The following is a 20742-nucleotide window of genomic DNA, read 5'->3' as shown; positions in this document are numbered from 1 at the left end:
TCATGAAACATTCACCACAATGCCTTTTAATAAATAAAGCTCTTCAATTCTTAGGAATCCTTGAAAATTTTATAGTGGCAGTTTATACTTGCTTAACTTTTTCATCTCATGTAATTACAAGGCAATTTAAAGTTAAAGGAAAATTTGGACATTTTCTTTAAGAATTCATCAAGATGCTCACATGGTGTGAGTTTTTCTCATATTGTAACTATGAATGTCCTCATAAGATGCAATTGCTAATTAAACATTTAAAAATTTCTTGAAATTATCACATAAAATATATTAATACTAATAGTCATTAAAAGAGCATTTCTTCTAATTCTTTGGGGCATGATAAGCTGATATTTCTTCTAGATTGTTTTATTGGTCCACTTAGGTTATATTGCATGAATAAGCTAGGCAGACCATAAATTACAGGTAATCAGCTGGCAAAGAGGGTTGGAGCCTGGCATTAGATGTACTTCTTGAGAAAAACAGGCACAGAAGTAGTTGTTTAAAAGAGGATTTTAGTCTGAAAGGCAGATTTAGAATCTAGGGACACATGATAATGTCAGGTCATGATCCACTAAAACAATTGAAAGTATAGTGATCCAATACCAAGAACCAAGGCTTCTCTAGAGAACCTGCCTGTAGGAGTCTCAGATTAGGTGATGCTTAGGATGTCTTGGCAAGAAGAAATTTAGTATCTGGGTAGCCTATCAATAAGAGGAAGAAATTTAAAAATGAGTTAGTAATTATTTCCCTTTTATTTGTCCTTTTACGAATTATAAAATTTGCACAAAAGTAATCAGAATATTCATTAATTCCATTTAACAATCACAAAATCAGAGAATAAATTATTTGTTATTAAAAAATTTGAAGGATCACTAGATAGATGTGCAGCACTTTTTTCTCCACTCCATATTGTTTTTCTGAACATGCTGAGACTAGCAAGGCTGGGGTTGTTACTTAGGTTCAGAGATAACAAAAGGGACAAAAGAGGAATTGGTATTAAAAATATATATATGTATATATAATTTTATGATTTGTAATACAAGTTTAGTTTATTTATTTGTTTTTCATTATTGATTTTTTGGTACAATTTTCTCCTTCATTTGACCTTGGCCAGGTTGATTACTGTGTGTCTTGGAGATGTTCTATTTGATATGAATCTTCCTGGAGTTTGTTGATCATCTTATGTCTGTTTGGATGTCTGGATCTCTGGTGATACCAGGGAAGTTTTCCTCAATAATTCCCTCAAATAGCTTTTCCATATGTTAGCTCTTTCTTCTCCTTCTGGGATACCTATAATTCATATGCTAGTTTGCTTCACATAGTCCCATATCTCTCCAAGTGATTGTTCCACCTTTTCCCCCTCTTCTCTGCCTCTTTACATGACTGGGTTACCTTGAGAGCATTGTCTTCAAGCTCCAAGATTCTTTCTACTCCTTGGTTTAATTTGTTGCTGAAGCTTTCTGCTGTGTTTTGAAATTTCCTAAATGACTCTTTCATTTGTTTAAGTTCTATTATATCCTTTCTTACATTGTCTAGCTCTTTAGTGACTTTTTCATTAATTTCCTGAATTTATTTTCTGGCTTCTTTCTGTTGGTTTTCAACTTTCTCTTCAATTCCCTTCATATTCTGAATTTCATTTCTGTCATTTCAGGAATTTCCTTGTGGTTGTAGTTCACTACTATACCTCCATGTGATCCCTTGGGGGTGTCGAATTCTTTTGTTTTTTTATATTGCCAGGGTTCTTTTGCTGATTTCTTCTCATGTGTAACCTCTTTTCTCAACTCAAGTCTAACAGGTTTTCAGGGCACCTGTTCTTTACTGGGAACTCTCCTGCTTAATTAGAAGAAGAGTAGGTCCCTAGATGGCACTTTTTTCGTACCCTGGAATGTTGACGCTGCAGGGAAGCCTGTAATGCAACTGTTCTGATTTGTCCTGTTCACCTGTGATTGCCACTGAATAATCTTTGTGCTGGGTGTTGGGTTGTTCAGCAGATAGCTGTAGGAAGTTTGATTTGGGAGCTGGATGAGACCCTTTCCATGGTGGCTGGTGTTGTAGGGATTGCTCTGCCCAGGGTCTCCCCACAGAGGTGACAGTGGCAGCTGGGTGAGGCTATTTAGGCAATGGTCATAGGTTCCCAGATTGTAGGCATTTGCTCTAATCAGGTCCCAGTGTACCAGTGGCTCAAGGCTAGGGGGTCCTTGGCAGGGTGATGTAACTTGGAACAGTTCCACGCAGTGGCAGAGGCTCAAGGGTGTGGGGTCCTGGGGTCAGATGCAGCACTGTAATGTTGGGGTTGTGTCCATGTCTGGTGGGAACTCTAGATTTACAAGGGCAGAGTCTTGGGCTCCAGTGTAACAGCCTCACAACTGGGACTGGGGAGCAGCCTCAGAGCCAGAAGCAGGACATGTGGGCAGTGGGCTGATCTGACCTGGAGGGAAGATTCAGGGCTGAGCAGGCTTACGGACCACACAAATGCCAAGTCACATAGGTGGAATTTGGTTCCAGTGGCCTAGAGACCATGGTTCTCCCGCCGGGACCCACAGAAGTAGTCACCCAAAGCCTCCCAGGTTGGAGTCTGCAGTGCCCCAGTCAACTCCTGTGCTCAGATCCTGTTGTGCTGTAGGGGAGGGATGCTTGGCTGCCAGTCACAGGGTACTGGTCAGAAGAGCCTCTACTTTGTCCTCTCCCTCCCCAGCCCAGTGGGGGTGATGTGAAGGCCACCATCACAAAGTTGAGTCCTGTGCCAACTTGATGCCACACAACCAAGAGCACAGGAGAGCTTCAGCTTCAGAAACCCAGGATCAGCTGCCACTGGATCCCCACTGCACCTGTTGTCCAGTGCAATGACTCTGCACAGACTCCAGGAAGGTCCCCAGTCTATCCAGGTAGAGGCCTGTGGAGGTGGAGGGAGCCCTCTCACAACTCGGCCACAGTGCCTGCAGGGTGAATGTGGTATTCTATCCTCCTATTCTTCCCTGTGTGTAGATGCCTCCTCTGAACTTGTCAAATATATCACCCCATCACCTGCTTTTTTCACATTGAGTGTCCTCTGTTGTTTCTCTGTAATTTTGTAATGTTCCTTCTGAGAAGAGCTATCCATAGGTAAACATCTGTCTGTAATTTATACTTTTTTTACTTCAGAGTGGCATGCTCACAGGCTGCTTCTATTTTGCCCTCTTTTTTTACAAGTTTAGTTTAAACATCTCTGATTTATGCTACTCTGGGTAGCCCTTGGCTTGCCTCCATAGTCAAAGCCATCTTGCCTCAACATTTTAGATGATCTGACAGCATGTCTTATTTTCCTGATATAAAGCTAAGAGAAAGCTATCCAGAGTAATTCAGGAGCTGCCCTTCTTGTATGTCTACCATCCATGTTTTAGTTAACTTTGTAAAGACCCATTGCCCTCATGGATGCAAACCCCTTTCAAAGACTCTGTCCTCTACCAGATGATTGAGCTCTAATCTTGCTATGTGTTTACCCTGAGTAGGGCACGATGAATACCAGCACTACCCAAAACTGTATCAGATATAGAAACTGATAATGCCACATTTATGCTGAAAGGGTGTGAAAGATTTATTATTCATTTCATGAAGCATTCTGAGAAGAGCAGGATATACTGGTCTAAAAAAGAAATGGCTTGAGTGAGGAAAGAAATGAGTGGCTTTGGTTTTTATTGTGGTTGTGGGGTGAGGCTGGAGTGAGTGAGCATGCCTGTGTGGCCCAGGGTTTGTGAGCTGTGAACTTCTCTACTGGAGTCAAGGCAGAAAGTACCTGGCTTATCTGTTTGTCCAAATGTGAGGCAAAAGGGACAAGGTGACTGGTGGACCTTGAAAGCTATCAGTGACCAAAGAGAAAAAATGGTGTCAGAGTCTTAATTATATGAGTCTATAGTGAGAATCAATCACATGAAAATACAAAGCAAGAACCATAGCATCTGTATATGTGTGTGTATATATATGTATAATATATATTCTGTGTATATATATATAATATGTACATGTATATATTATATATATAATATAAATATCTAAATAACAACACTGGACCTTCTAGAACGGTTAACAATAGGATTTAGGAATTGAGATATAAGATTAAATCCATTTTCAGAATATGGCCATCTGAACAATTATTAGAGCTCAAGGATTATGTAGAAGCTAATTTTAAAAACTGGAGCACTAGCACTGGTAAAGCTAAATATAAAGTTGACTGGTTGTATACCTCCTGTCATAGGCTCTAGGCCTGGGAATATACTTTAGCTAAGTGGTAATTCATCAAGAGGCCTGAAACAGGAAGATGAATACAAGCAAGACATTGTAATCTAATGATGGCATGTAGTTCCATGAACATGGTTTCCTAATCAAATTATGTCTTCTTTAATTGTTTACAAATGGTTTTGCTTTCAATGCAACATTAGTCGAGATAAGAAATTCTGGGTGCTGTAACAAACTATTTCTTAATGCAATAGCACGTTTCTCTTGTATTCACATCACATTCTTCTTGGTTAGTCAATGACATACTTTCCATGCATACAGTTGTGAACCATCTAGTATATACTTTATATCTGTTGAGGCCTCATTGGTATCTTCTGCTCCTTTACTCCTCAGTTAGTTAACAAATAAAGAAAGGATAGAGGATTGTGCACAATTTTTTTATGGCTAGTCCAGGATCTCACATACATCATTTCAGTACAGAACCAAGTCACATGGCCCCATGTCAAACATAAGAGGGCTAAGAAATTTTTATAGCATTCCCAGGAAAAGGCAACGAGATTAGTGACCATCTAGCCAATCTTTGTAACACATGAATAAACAAAACATATAAAAAATAACTTTCTGTTAATGATGACATAAAAGTTTCACTGTAACTGATCATTTTGACATCATGTATAAAGTAGGCTCTTAAGATACACTTTTTAATTTATTGATTAATTATGGTTAAAATTGTTCACTGCCAGTTACCTTGGTTATATAGAAACAGATACTAAGCCCCCCAAGGCAAATGAACAAAAATAAAAACAAACGAATGGGACTTAAACTGAAAAGCTTCTGCATAGCAAACAAATAATCTAAAAAGTAAATAGACAACCTATAGAATGGGAGAAAATATTCACAAACTATTTATGCCACAAGGACTAATATCAAGAATCCACAAAGGAACTCAAACAACTGAACAAGAAAAAAAACAAACAACCCCATTAAAGAGTAGATAAATGACATGAACAGACATTTTTCAAAATAAAATATACAAATGGCCAACAAACATGAAAAAATGCTCAACATCACTAATCATCAGAGAAATGCAAATTAAAACCGTAATGAGATACCATCTTACTTCAATTAGAATGGCCTTTACTAAAAAGACAAAAACCAATAAATATTGAGAGGGATATGGCAAAAAGGGAACACTCATACACTGTTGGTGGGAATGTAAATTAGTACAACTTTATGGAGATCAGTGTGAAGATTTCTCAAAGAACTAAAAGTAGATCTATCATTTGATCTTGTAATCCCATTGCTGAGAATCTAACGAAAGGGAAAGAAACACTGGTATGTTTATCACAGCACAATTTACCATTACAAAGGTATGGAATCAACCTAAGTGTCCATCAACTGATAAGTAGATAAAGAAGATGTGGGGTGTGTATACATACACACACACACACATACACACATATATATATGCACATACACCCTGGAGTACTACTCATCCTTAAGAAAGAATGAACTAATATCTTTTGCAGCAATAAGGATGGAACTGGAGGCCATTATCCTAAGTAATTCAGGGACAGAAAATTAAATGCCACATGACCTTACTTATAAGTGGAGGCTAAACTAGGACACACAGAGAGGTATAAAAGACATTGGAGACTCAAAAGTGGGGAGGGTGGTAGTGGGTGAGGGATAAAAAATTATCTGTAGAGTACAGTGTAAACTCTTGAGGTGGTAGATACACTAAAAGCCCAGACTTCACCATTATATGATATACATGTGTAACAGGAAAAAAAAAATAGCTTTGTTTTAGTAAGTTAAAATTGAAAGTAAAAAAACAAAACAAAAAAACTCATTTTGATTAAGTTGGTTACTCATTTTCCACATTATTTTATTAGTAGAACTTATGATATTCTTAGTAGAGTCCTTATAGTCGAACCTTAATGGCAATTTCTATAAAGTTGCTATTTACATGCAAATCAATTTAATTATCAGAAAATCTTGAGTAAAATATATTTCTTATGGAGTTAGAATTGGGTAAAAGGCTGCCCTCTAGGACCCAAACTTACTTAAAGATGAACTTTATTTTAAGACAATTCCCACAATGAAACAACAATCTGTCATGACTTCACTATTATTAGATGTGACCAAGCTAAGACTCCATAAATATCCCACAAAGATTTTTTAGAAAGTATACCTGAAATGGAGGGAAGATTGTTCTTCTAATTCTAAAGGTTTATTGCTCCATGATAGCATAAAATGAAACTTAAATCAAGTATATTTACTTTCTCACTTTTTATAAATGATACTTTTATCCTTTATTTCTTTTAGGAAGTACATAGATTTTATAGCTAAGGTTTTTTAAAATACATTTTCTTACAAGTAATATAGGGAGAGAAAAAATATTTTAATATTAGTCATCTATTCCTATGTTAAAAATAGCCTCAATACTTAGCAACATCAAACAACCAACATGTATTTTCTCATAGTCTCTGTGGGTCTGGAATCTGAAAGTAGCTTAGCTGGGTGGTTCTGGCTCAAGGTCCTTCATGAAGTTGCAGTCAACATGTTGATTGTAGCTCCATTCTCATTTGCAGGCTCTACTGAGGGAGGATCCACTTAAAACTCACTCAAGTGATTGTTCATTGTCCTTGGGTTTCTTGCTGGGTTTTGGCCAAGCCCTGTATTTTAGTTCCTCCCCAGGTGGTCCTCTCCACACCTAAAAACGTGTCCTCAGGATATGGCAGCTGTCCTTCTCCTGAGAGACTGACTAAAGAGAGTACTTCATAGACAGATGCTGCGTTAATTTTGTAACCTAATATGAGAATCTTTATACCATAACTTTTGCTCTTAGTTAGAAATATGTCATTAATTCCAGCTGACACTCAAGAGAAATGAAATTAAGCTCAACCCCTTCAAGGGAGGGCTATCAAAGAATTTGTGGACATATTTTTAAAACTACCCCAAATGGCTTTGGGAAAATTTTTAACCAGTTAATCAGGCTAAAGATAGTAGAGAGGGCATTTTTACTATATATCATTATTTTGAAATACATTTAAAACAAACAGAGTGAAAAACTGACATGAAAATGTTACCTTCATTTGTACCTTCTTCAAACTATTAGACTTAGAAAGAGTGAGGAAAGACAAAGGCAAAAAATGCCTTTGTCCTCAGACTGCAAGGCAAATATCAATTTCCCTAAAAGTAAGTAGTACAGCCCTGAAAAGAAATGTGTATCCAATTATTCTCTAATAAGTATAAATAATCAATTGGTTGAAGAAGGCAGTGTGGAAGTGGACAAATAACTGAAGATATTTCAGAACACTTAAAAGGAGGCACTGAAATACAAACCACTCTGACAAGCCATACGTATATTTTTTCAATCTAAGTTTTTGACTGAGAATACAACTGAAGATGAGGCAGGAGGAAGGAGGCAAGAGATTGAGAAATCAGCAGGTTATAATCAGATTTCTGACTTAAGGACTTTTCTCTATGAACCACACAGACCTCCCAAATAAGCAATAGGAAATAGGATTAATGAAGACAAATAACATCCCATCAAGTCAGCTATTACAGATGATAACATTGCTAAGAACATGTTAAATAAGCAACACATGAAATCAAAGTAAATATGACAAGATAACCAAAGACAATGAGAAATATTTATTGGAGTTCAGGAAACAAATGCGAGAGCAAAATAAAGCCATTAAAGAGTTGAATCATCATTAGTAATAATATAGTTGCAATGGAAAAGACAGGAACTTAGCAATCCATCTCAAAAAAGTCAAGTAGGAAAAGAATAAGGATATAAAAGCCATTATAGGGATTATAGAGAAAACTTTTTTTTTAAAAAAAAAAAAAAGCAAAACAAGATATGCTTAATTGGTATGAGAATAGAACAAATGAAAAACAAATCTTCCTGAAAAATAAATCTTGAACCTGAAAGTTAAAAAGGCCAAATGATCCCTAGAAAAAAAAAGTATACAGAATGACTAACACCAAGAAAGCCACCAAAATTCTTGAAATTGAACAATGAGTAAAGAATTCTGTGGGCATCCAGGAATAAAATATCCTGAGAGCATCGAGTCACTTAAAAATGAGGGAAGTCAGGCTGGTATCAGACTTCACCATGGTAATGTTCAACGTTATCAGAGAGTGGAAGAATATATGCAAAGCCATCAGTGAAATGAACAGTAAATGCCTAATTTGATACCCAGCCAAGTTCTTTTCCAATTATAAATACAAAACAGGTATTCTTAACTGCATAACAAGGAGTATAGCACACAAGAGCTTTTCTTGGTAAGACATAAGAAACTTAGAAATGAAAAATCATGATGAGGAGACAGATAATAAGTGTTTAATTTCATAATAATAAGAACTATGAATAAGAAACTCTATGAACTATGATTAACAAACAAAATTAAGAAAATTTAAGGGGTAAACTTGGGGCAAGTGAGTGGAAGTGTTAATTTTTTTTTCATTTTAACAAATTTAGGAGGTACAAGTGTTTTTTTGTCATGTGGATGAATTGTATCACGCTGAAGTCAGGGCTTTCTGTGTACCCATCACCAGAATAGTGTACTTTGTACTCCATTGGTAATTTTTTCTCTCTCACCCACCTCCCACCCTCCCCCTTACTAGTTTTCAATGTCCATTACATCACTCATCATCCTTTGTACAGAGAATCAACAAATCATTTCTAAATTGAAACAATCATCTTCTGAAGAAAGGATCCTCTTGTGATATGAATCTGACATTTCACAGACAATAACCGCTAACATTGTAGGTTCAGCCAGCTACAGATATCCATCAGTTTGTTAATAAAAGATAAAGAAAAAACACACTCAAAACCATTGCTCCTATGAGAAATTAACTTGTGTGTGTTGGTATCCGCCTGTTACACAAATGTCTCAAAGCTTTCTACTTGGTTAAAGAAAGTGTTTGAGTTATCGGTTATCAAGATATTTGTGATGATTTAATATCATAAAGCATTTGAGGTCTACCTCCAGAAGTTACACATTTCATCACGCTAAAGAGTGCAAAATATAAGAACACAGATTTAAATAATGCATCATTATGAGGGTTAGATAAAATTCACTACTACAAGAGAATGAACCAAAAATCTGTCTGAATGTACCAATAATAATAATAATAGTAACTTCTGGGTATGGAGCTATAAAAACTAATCTCTTTAGAAATAGAATCATCACTGATTACTCTTTATTGGGGACTAGTAAGCTCTACATTGACAGATAGGAATTTCTTCACTTGGCATTTTAACTACTTTTTGTTCACATTTCTATTCATTGCCATTTGGGTTGATACATTGGCTGAGCAGCAACAAGTAGAATGAAGTCGTCACTGAATAGGGGTAAGATACCTTGGGAACTGACAATGAACAACAAAGAAATGCCTTGTAAAGTATGGGCAGTCATAACACAATGCATGTTGTTCAGACTGGTCTCTTATTAATTAGCCTGTAATTTAGTAAACCTTACCCCTCTGGTTTTCCTCACCCTGACAACCCTTCCTTTCTCTTATACTGGTCTAACAGTTTTCAGAACATAAGCTTTGAAACCAGAAAAACTTAGGTAAAATCCACTATTTACTATGTGGCTAGTTTTGCAGAGATTTCTTCTCAGAACATTAGAGTTTTCCTCTTTCATTTAGAAATAATTATAATGCTGAGCTCAGAAAATTATATAATAATAATATACATATATGAAAGTACTTTATAAATGTTAGAGCATAAGTATAATAATAGTAATCAAGAATGAGGAGGAGGAAGAGGGGGAGGTAGTAGTAATCAGGTTCTAGATTCCAACAGTTCTAGAGTTCTAGTCTAGGTTTGCCATTTATTTGCTATATAAATATAAATTTTGTTAATTTTTTTCAGTCATACTTTTGTCATCTATAAAATGAGAGGAAAGATTTTTTCCAATATTTGTGTGAGTTATATTTGGTATGAAAATTATTCAGCATCATGTCTGGCATATAGTAATTATACCAGAAGTAAATCTTAGTTATTATTAATCATAATTTATTGAGTGCTTGTAATATATAAGATATTTACAAATATTAATATCAACTGATGTTCATAATAATACTGTAAGGCAGGCATTATTATCCACAATTTATAAATGAATAGAAGATGATCAGAGAAGATACTGGGCTAAGGTTAGTAAATGATAGTACTAGAATTTGCACCCACATGTGTCCAACGCCAAAGTTCAAGAGGTTTCTGCTATGTAAAAATATAACATATATTTTTATGTTAATTGTATGCAGTATAGTTATTTATAATATTTAAGCAGTCATTATTTTTAATGTGTAAAGATCAGAGGGATTATTTTTTCATAGCTTGATTGTGCAGTTTCATTATTAGAGTTTGATCAAGTTTTAAATGCTTTTTCAAATTTTTATAAATTCATTATAGTGCAACAACAAATACAAAATGCTGACAATAATTTTCTCTAATTAATTATTATGTCATTTATTTTTATTTTCCTTGTAAGTTTCAAGTGGTAGCAATATAATGTGGCATAGAGAAACACATTTTGGTTATTTGGATGTAATATTTTATTGTAGCTCAAGAAAACTTCAGCTAGGGTTATCTAGGACTCAAAGAAAACACTTGTCAATGCATACCCATTGTATGTGCAAAATTGTCATTTGATTTATAATACTATGGATACTTTTCTTTGTTTGTTCAAACAAAGGGACATATAACATGTTTAAAGAAAGCAAATCAATTTACACTCAACTCATTCTTCTAAATATGGGGTATACATCTTTTTCAGTAATTGTTTTTAAATTTCAAGTTTCCTGGAACATCCATTCTTATTTTTTTTTCCTAATACTTAACCACTGAGGATGTAAACCTCTAACAATTTAGTACAGATATTGGAGATATGTTTTCCTGAAATCTTCTCTCTTCATTTATCTAAAGCAGTGATTTTCAACAAGGCTTCCGTTCTGATTCCAGGGGACATTTAACAATGACTGGAGACATTTTTGATTACCACACATTGGAGAGGGGTGCTATTGGAATCTAGTAAGAAGAGGCCAGGGATGCTGGTAAACATCTTACAATGCACAGGACAACCCCCACAACAAAGATCTGTCCCAAAACATCAGTGGTGCTGAGGTTGAGAAACCTTGATCTAAGGCTATCACTTAATCAAATTCAGGATTAATAACAATAAAGCAAAACGTTTTATTTTTTCTCAAATTCACAATTCAAGATGCTATATATCTTAGATATGGACATGATGCTCTAAATTTTTACATAACTGCAGGTAACATGACTGACTTATACTCTCACCGGTACATTCACTCATCATTTCTCCAGCAGACTTACTCTAAAATGTAAGTTGAAGTTGACATTTGGGATCAATTTTTATTTCCACTTTTTCTATGAAATTTTCATTAATGTCAAATTCCCTTTATCTTAGGATTTCTCTGAGTATTAACTAACTCAATGAAATAGAATCTAGTATCTGCCATATGTAGGCAACAAGTTACGTTCTTCCCACTTCCTCCCCTCCTTCATGTCTTATATCTTCTGATTTCGTTATTCACTATATTTACCTATTGATGGGTATTTAATTGTAGAAAGTTTTGACATTTTAATTCGGTTTTTTTGAGGACATGTCTCACTTATTCCATGAGAATATATTTATTTTAATTACATCATTTTTTCCTTATACTCAAGCATGCTTAGCACTAAATAACTAGTACTTCAATGAATGAGTAAAGAAAAAATATATGAAGAATGCAAGAAGACCAACATTTTCATATCAGTAGATCCCAAGCAGTGACACAATATTAACTAATTATTTTTCTTTATTGTATGTTATTTTTAACATTCTATGAATTTTACAAACTTTTAGGATTTTAAAATAATGTTTGTGTTTAATATTGTTTTCCTTTGATTTAGAAGATGAAAACTGATATATATCAAAAAATGTCCATCAATGTTTGAGATGTTTCTTTTTCGTTACATATACCTTAAAAAGCACTTTTAGTCCATTAAAAAATTCTATTTAGGTCTCTACAATTTACTTAGATAATGTAATTTTCTAGCTACAGCTTGTTTTGAAAATGTACCTGTTAATTACAAGGAGAGAGCAATAATTTTGAATAAAAATAGAGTGGAGAAGAAGAAAAAAGGTCTTTCTATCTTGAGGAATTTTAAAGTACATCTGTTTTGGTCCTTACAGAAAGTGTGGACTATGGGCCAGTGTTTGTGCAAGAACCAGATGATATCATTTTTCCAACTGATTCTGATGAAAAGAAGGTAGCACTGAATTGTGAAGTTCGTGGCAACCCAGTTCCCAGTTACAGGTAGAAATTCACTAATAATCATTTTACTTAAGCCTTAAAAATTTCCATCAATGATATTCTGACATTCCCAGGGAGTATTTTAATGTCTCAAGTAATTTTTACATATTTGTCTTCTGATTTTTCCTAAGATGGCTTCGAAATGGAACAGAAATAGATTTGGAAAGTGATTATCGCTACAGTTTGATAGACGGCACCTTCATTATAAGTAATCCAAGTGAAGCAAAGGATTCTGGTCATTATCAGTGTTTAGCAACTAACACTTTTGGAAGTATTCTTAGTAGAGAAGCCACACTTCAGTTTGCCTGTGAGTAAAGAATATGATTTTCTGTTTATATGTATATAGTGTGCATACGCAGTATGTATTTTTAAATTTTAATTAAGCAAAAGCTTATGATCTCAAATTCTAAAATGTGATAAAACCACGGTAAGGATTGAACTATGCAAATAATGCATTTCTTCCTGGATACTTTGAAATCCCCTAAAATATTTTCTGTCTTTAAAACAAACCTGATATACTAGTCTGGGAGGTTAAGACCTACTCAGGAAAGCAGATAAGTTTTAGATTTCAAATGCCTTTTGAAATGTAAGTCTCTCTGTCTGCTTTTTAAAATATTTACTTATCTGCTTTTATTTTTCTACTGCCTATTATAGTAACTATTTGCTATGAATTCTTCAGAATATATAATAGAATATTTTTGAAAAATTCTGCTTATAGGCAGGTAACTAAATAAATGCCTCTCACATGCTAATATTTAAGATTCTGATTATAGCTTTCAGGCGTCCCAATTTTTGTATTAAAGATACCACATGTGCATATGTATACATATATAAATATAAACTTTTTCTAAATTAGGTCATATACCTGATTAACTAAATGTATTAATTTCATAAAAACTCTTGAAATTATTTTACATATGATGAGAGCTTATATTGAATTGAAAATAGGCTATCAGGTGAAAACTTTTAATATTATTCCTTAGTAAGTAATCCTACTTTCATTTAAATTCTTGAGGATTATAATCTCTAAAAAATAGAAAAGAGGACCAGGAGTCTTTATATTAGTAATTCAGATATAATTGTATTGGCTACATAAGTGATGATAAAATGATTTTTTAAGTTAAAATTATACTTGAAGATTGTAACTATTGATTTTTCTCTATATAATCTCTCTCACATATCTTTTCTAATTAACCCAGAATTCAAACACCCTATTAAAGAAGTGTGAAATAGAAAATGAAAGAATAAAAAAATGATACAGAATACAGTTTGGAGAACACTGAGCTAGGTCCTGGCAAAATCTAAATATCATCTTTTAAAGTAGATTTGGTTAAGGAGTTCAGATAGGTACATTTACATGTGCCCAAAATGCCAAGATATCAGCCTAAATACACTTTTTTTTTTTTTAGAAAATATTTTGTGGTGTGTCAGAGAACCTAATATTTTCAGTATGCACATTAACAAAGTAACCTAATAAACAAAATAAATAACCCTCGTAATCATTCCTCTATTCAATGGAGCAGTCTTTTCAAACAGATACAGCAAATCCAGAAAACATGACTTACAAATATTTTTGACTTATACCTTTTGGTCTATATTATCTGACACAAGTACCAATTAGCAGTAGCCTATATATCAGCTCGGTTTCCTTCACTGGCAGCAAATTATGCCAAGATTTTTTTTCTGCATGCACTTAGAGCAGAAATCTATTTTAGATGTCCATATCACTGTGCCTTCCTAGGCTTCCTGCAAAGACCAGGCATATTCACCCCTACCTGGCGTGAGCACTTTGGCACCATCATATACAGTTCAATGACCAGGCATAGGAAGAATTATCTATATTATGTATCTTCTTTATACAGCATGAAGCTGTGGTCAACTTGGTTTAGAACAATATTTGCTTATTTTTAACTTAAACATTATGGGTAGACATACATACACATTCAAAGTAGCATCTTATGACCCTGTCCCCCCATGCTCCCACCTAACTCAGGCCATAAGTTTGATATACATAAGAACCTATAGGTGCCTGGTTGAAGCAGATAGCCAATTATTTACATAGGGAAAATTGCTGCTGCCTTGAAATTCCTTCCCCAACTAGCTGGCGTTATGTTTATACTCATGACTTAAAAAAGAATTAAGTCCCTTAGGTTTAGCTCTATCTTTTTTCCAGGGTATCTTTGGAAATAAATTCAAATATGGGTGGTAGAGAAAAAAGATGAAGACTTGTTCAATCTGCTTTCTATTATCTTTGAGTGGGAGTGTGGGTGCCGTAGGATTCTGGAAAAAACAGGGTAGTTTGGAGATTAAGGAGAGAAAATGAGGTAGGAAGTAGAGAAGAAAAAGGAAAAGAGGATTTCGAAAGAAAGCAAAAAGACACAAAGGTAAAGTGACATTTAAAACTTGGTGGCAATACTCCTTTATCTCCTGATTTTCTTGTGTCCAGGCTCATGGATATATGTAGAATAAAGTCATTATTTATTGTTGATAGAATGTTTAATGTCAGAAGGAATTTTATGGAGAAATACTCATTATCTTTTATAAATTTTAAAGCTGAAATCATTAATCTTTAATATCCATCAGCCATTATTTATCTAGAAATTTAAAAATTCATTGCCCAACTAATATTTCAAAACTAATATATTTAGTAAGTTGAGATAATTATTAAAATATATTTAATACAGTTTTGCTAAACATTTATTAAATATTGAAGTCTATTACATGAGTTTGGTAAATGTTTTAAAATCTTAAAGTTAGACAAATTTATAAATTATCAAAATGATTGTAAAACTTTTCACTAATACAGTACTTATGGTTAAACTCTATTTTATAACTATTCTTGAGAAATACTTTTATGCTTTATTCAGTTTATAACAATTTTTACATAAATATTTTACTTTTCATACATTAATTTTATCATATAGTGTACAATAACTTTATCAAATATATTTTCTTTGCACAGTGCTCTATTACCCAATACGAAGTCAGTTTTTTTTTTTTTTTATTTCAGCATTTTAAGGGAGTATAGATGTTTAGGTTACATATCTTGCCTTTGCCCCACCTGAGTCAGAGCTTCAGGCGTGTCCATCCCCCAGACAGTGTGCACTGCACCCGTTTGGTGTGAATATACCTATCCCCTCCTCCTCTGCTCCCACCTGCCCGACACCCACTGAGTTATCAACCAACTGAATTTTGGTTGCCGCTTTCAAATATGAGAGCTATTTAACAAACTGGATCTCTTTTATAGTTGAATTTTATTTTTGTTATATTTAATGACCCTTTTTAAATATTTACCTTTTACATAGGCTTTTTCCTTTTAGAATATGGTATCTTTGCTTGAAATAATGTTATTCTAAGACTATTGGGACAGTGTCAAATAGACATAATAGGAGTCTTCCTTAATCATATTCATAGAAAAAGTACCAATTTATATTTTATAATAGATCCATATGTAACTGAAGAATCAAGTTATCTATATGCTAACAATACCATGTTTATTAAAGATAATAAAATTTAAATATATCCTATTAGAGTCATCTTCCCTTTTTATAAACTTACATATACATGTACATATGTATATATATATTTTTAAGAAAACTTTTTCATTTTTAGTATTATTAAAATCACATAACTTTTTGCAGATTGAACTTATTCATATACATGCATAAATTGCCATAATTTGGCTAGTGCTAGTGAAATTCCTTTAATGCTAGCTTCTTTGTCCTCTTATTAACCAGAAATATATTTTAAAATATTCTAGCTTTCCACTAATAGCATCTTGATTTTCTACTTCCCTCGTTCCCCAGCCAAGGATAGATTCAACTACTTTTCAATGACCATAATGTTATAAAGACTAAAATATAGATGCTAGAGGTACATATCACATGGCACCAAATAAGTTCTGGAGGTGGGTAGAATATCATTATTGCTAAATCAGATTAGTGGAAGATTTTTTTTTTTTTTAAATATGTCCTTAAGGTCTCAAGTTCACACTAATAGCTTATGTTCACTGAATGTTGCAGGCCATGCTCTGTTTTAAATACACTAACTCATTTCATCCTTATAACAAACATATGAGTTGTTATGTTATTAAAAGTTAATCCATTTTACAGATGTTGCCTCTAATAGTACACGACTTTTTCTATTCTAATATAAATATGTATTGCATTTCTTTTACGGCATATCCAATTTGATTTTCAATTTCTCTTCCAAATTATATTTCAATCTTTTAAAAATCTGTATATGCTTGCTTCATCAACCATCATTTTATAATCAATTTATTAACACCTATATGATGTAACAAAAACAAGTATTAGAACAAAAATAAGCATGTAATCACAGTGTTCTGCATTTATTCACATTGATCAAATTTAGTTAATATACCACTTAGTTAATTTTCCTTATGGAAGTTTAAGAGTTTAAGAAACATTGGGCTTCTTTCTAGATCTGGAATTTTGGAATTTATAGCAGTGTTGGTGTGTAATTATTCTTTCTTATTATCATATTGTCTCTTTTAATTAAGTTTATCCTTATAATTTTCTAAGTGAATTAGAGGCAAGACAAAGGTGACTATGGCTATTATCAAAAGCTGATAGTATAATCATAGGTGCTGGCGTTTGCAGAAAGTGGTGATAAGGTTGTGAATGTTGGCACCTTTCACCTAGTGCTGTTGCAAAAATAAAATGTATACCTGGTGTGTAGAAAAATTAAGCAAGTATAAAACAAATTTAATGTCTTTCAAAGTTTTGTTTCTATTCATTTGGCACCCATCATATCACCGAATTAAAAAATAGCAAATATATGTTCATATAATTATTTTATTAATGTATTTAATCTCTTCCTCTTTCTAAAGGTGATTTATTTGATTTGCTATATAAGATATATGCTCAATAAAAATAAATATCTAAATAAGTAAATATAGGCCCGGGAAGGATACACTTCATAATAATTGGTCAAGCAAGGGTAGACAACTATAAAGTCTCCTAATTACCATTATCGAAATAAATAATTCCCTGCACTTCTAGTGGTCAAAGCAAACAAGAGAAATAAAAACATTTGAAGGACTCTAATCTCCCCCGCTTCCTCCAAGGAAAGAAATCTTTTCTTAACGAACTCTCATAGAAATTTTCATTTGAGGCTTTATGTCACGACCTCAACAACATTTCCACATCAATTCAGTAACAAGTTTAATTAGCCTGACCGAAAGCCAGAAATTTCTTTACATGTAACTAGAATTTAATTATAAAGTCATTCACTTTATTCACTGCTGAATATATTATTTTTCTCATTTTGATTCGAGCAACTAACAGATTTGAGCAGCTGCTGTACACTTGCTCATCCCCTTCTAACCTGCTCTTCACAGGTTTAAACGCTACCCAGGAGGAGCTTTCGTTTGAAGTTCTCCCTAAATGAATATTTATAAACATGGTTCAGCTTGTTAATGTTAATACTTTAGGTTAGCATTAATAAATATATACCTCACAAGGGTATGGTGAAAATTAATGAGGTGGAGAAGTCCTATTTATGAACTGGTTTATCAGTTCAAAAAGGAAAACATAAACAAACACAAAGCTGGAGTGTTTTTGCTAGTGATGATTATTACTGATTATCAGCAGTTTTTGACAAAACCTATTTTATTCCTGAAGCTCATGTTTATCGTGAGGGTAATTTCCTTACCTAGTATAGTGATTTCTCTTCAGTGACAAGCAAGAATACATTTATAAAACTTTGTCACTCTATTAGCTTAACACCATTCTGATGAGAATTTGGAATTGATAATGTGACACTGTTCTCAAACATCTTTCAGAAATCCAGAGCTCATAGCAATCTCTCCAAAGTTTGGATTTTTAGAAATAATTCACACCAGCAAGTCAAACATAAAACGAATCAAGAATAAAATCTCCTTATACTGTCTCTTGCTTCAAAAATATCTTTAAATGAAATCCTTGGTAAATTGATAGTTCATATCTAAATTTGAACTTACTGCCTTTCAGGGCATTTAGATGATTTAGATCCAGAATATTCCATTAGTTTTCCTTGAAGCAATTGATTAAAGTAACCTCCTTAACTCTTTGAGAGATTATATAACTTTTGTAGACTTTGTATTTAAGTCCTTTAATTTAATCTTTCATTTTCATCTAAAACTCAAAAATTACTTCTCCGGCTTTTTTATAACTTTTTCTCCTAAAGAAAAAGTGACCTTAGACTTTAAAACCACATTTTACTTGTGTTTAACATCTAATAAAATTATTTGAATAATCACCAACTCCACGGTACATCCAAAGCTTTATTTCATTAGTCAATGAGGCTTTATTCATAATAACTTTATTAAATCATTTGAATATTAATATAAAGGAAAGAGTCACATTGATGTGGATGAGTTTACTAATTGTAAAATTATTAGATTTTGTTAAAAATAAATTAATATTTGCAATTTTGTCTTCCATATACAAAATAACACTGCTTTTCTTAAATAAAATCACAACTACTACAATAAAATATTAGGTATTCCTTTAAAAGGACAGTTACTGGGCTCATAATTAATACAGTAATTGTGAGTGTGTAATCTCTTGGCAAACTACAGTATGAATTATTTAAGATTACATAAAACAATTTAAAAATTAAAAATACATAATTTTATTCCTTAAAAGGAAGTTATTAAAAGCAAAATTGAAATTTGTCATAGAGTACCCTCAAATTCTTTTTTTTTTTTTTTTTTGACAGAGTCTTGCTTTGTTGCCCAGGCTAGAGTGAGTGCCGTGGCGTCAGCCTAGCTCACAGCAACCTCAAACTGCTGGGCTTAAGCGATCCTACTGCCTCAGCCTCCCGAGTAGCTGGGACTACAGGCATGCGCCACCATGCCCGGCTAATTTTTTCTATATATATATTTTAGTTGGCCAGATAATTTCTTTCTATTTATAGTAGAGACGGGGTCTCGCTCTTGCTCAGGCTGGTCTTGAACTCCTGACCTTGAGCGATCCACCCGCCTCAGCCTCCCAGAGTGCTAGGATTACAGGTGTGAGCCACCGCGCCCGGCCCAAATTCTTAATTCTATGATATAAATTGTAAGTTTTCAAGTATTCTATTTATTAAAGTTCATCCAAAGAAGTACCTTTATTATTTATGACAATCGTGAATAACTCTGTCCTTATGTGACAGATGACTTCCAGCAAAATGGCTCCACTTGCCCGGCTTGGCACAGGGTATTTTTTATCCTTGTGCTTTTCTTATTTTTAGAAATATGAAAGGTCAGTTCTTCACTCAAGTTGTGTAAAGAAAAGGGAAAGGACCAGGATCAGGGAAAGTATAGATCTTACTCTCAGTGCTCAAGCACATTTACCTAACTCATTGCCCTTAATCCTTAGCAGAGTGTCTCTGGAGACCTTTCCCTAGCACAAGAAATTCCAAGGTGCAAAAGAATAATAGATATTTTAAATGTCACTACTAGTGTCAGGTTAACATGATAAAATCACAGCTCCATCTCAGGACAATTCGTGATCCTGGTATATGTAAAGATACCATCATAATGCAAGAAATTGTATAAACAAAGGAGTAGTCCCACTAGCAGTGTATGAGTGTTCCTGTCTCTCCGCATCCACGCCAACATGTATTGTTTCGGGACTTTTTGATAAAGGCCATTCTCACTGGAGTTAAGTGATATCTCATTGTGGTTTTGATTTGCATTTCTCTGATGATTAGAGATGTTGAACATTTTTTCATATATTTGTTAGCCATTCTTATATCTTCTTTTGAAAAATTTCTATTCATGTCCTTTGCCCACTTTTTGATAGGGTTGTTCGATTTTGTGGAAAGCAATATGGAGATACCTTAAACAAATTCAAGTAGACTTACCATTCCATCCAGCAATCCCATTATTGGGGATCTACCCAAAAGAACAAAAGTCATTCTATAAAAAAGACACATGCACCCAAATATTTATAGCAGCACAATTCACAATTGCAAAGATGTGGAAACAACTCAAATGCCCATCAATTCATGAGTGGATTAGTAAAATTTGATATATGTATATCATGAAGTATTACTCAGCTATAAGAAATAACGGTGATATAGAATCCCTTTTGTTCTCCTGGAGAGAGCTGGAACCCATTCTATTAAGTGAAGTATCCCAAGAATGGAAAAATAAGCACCACGTATACTCATCAGCAAATTGGTTTCCCTGATCATCACCTAAGTGCG

General features: G+C 33.7%; 1 protein-coding gene across 3 annotated transcripts in view; it reads left to right on the top strand.

The window, feature by feature from the left end:
- The window catches only part of CNTN5 (contactin 5), a 1139291-nt gene that overhangs the window by 701958 nt on the left and 416591 nt on the right, over positions 1-20742 (top strand). For all 3 annotated transcript variants that reach the window (XM_069469032.1, XM_069469031.1, XM_069469033.1), the window contains 2 exons: positions 12426-12549; positions 12678-12853. In XM_069469032.1, the coding sequence (XP_069325133.1) occupies positions 12426-12549; positions 12678-12853 (300 nt within the window). The remainder of the gene's footprint in view (positions 1-12425; positions 12550-12677; positions 12854-20742) is intronic.

The sequence above is a fragment of the Eulemur rufifrons genome, chromosome 6, assembly GCF_041146395.1.
Source record: "Eulemur rufifrons isolate Redbay chromosome 6, OSU_ERuf_1, whole genome shotgun sequence".
Taxonomy (NCBI): domain Eukaryota; kingdom Metazoa; phylum Chordata; class Mammalia; order Primates; family Lemuridae; genus Eulemur; species Eulemur rufifrons.
This window is presented reverse-complemented; position numbering and strand designations above follow the sequence as displayed.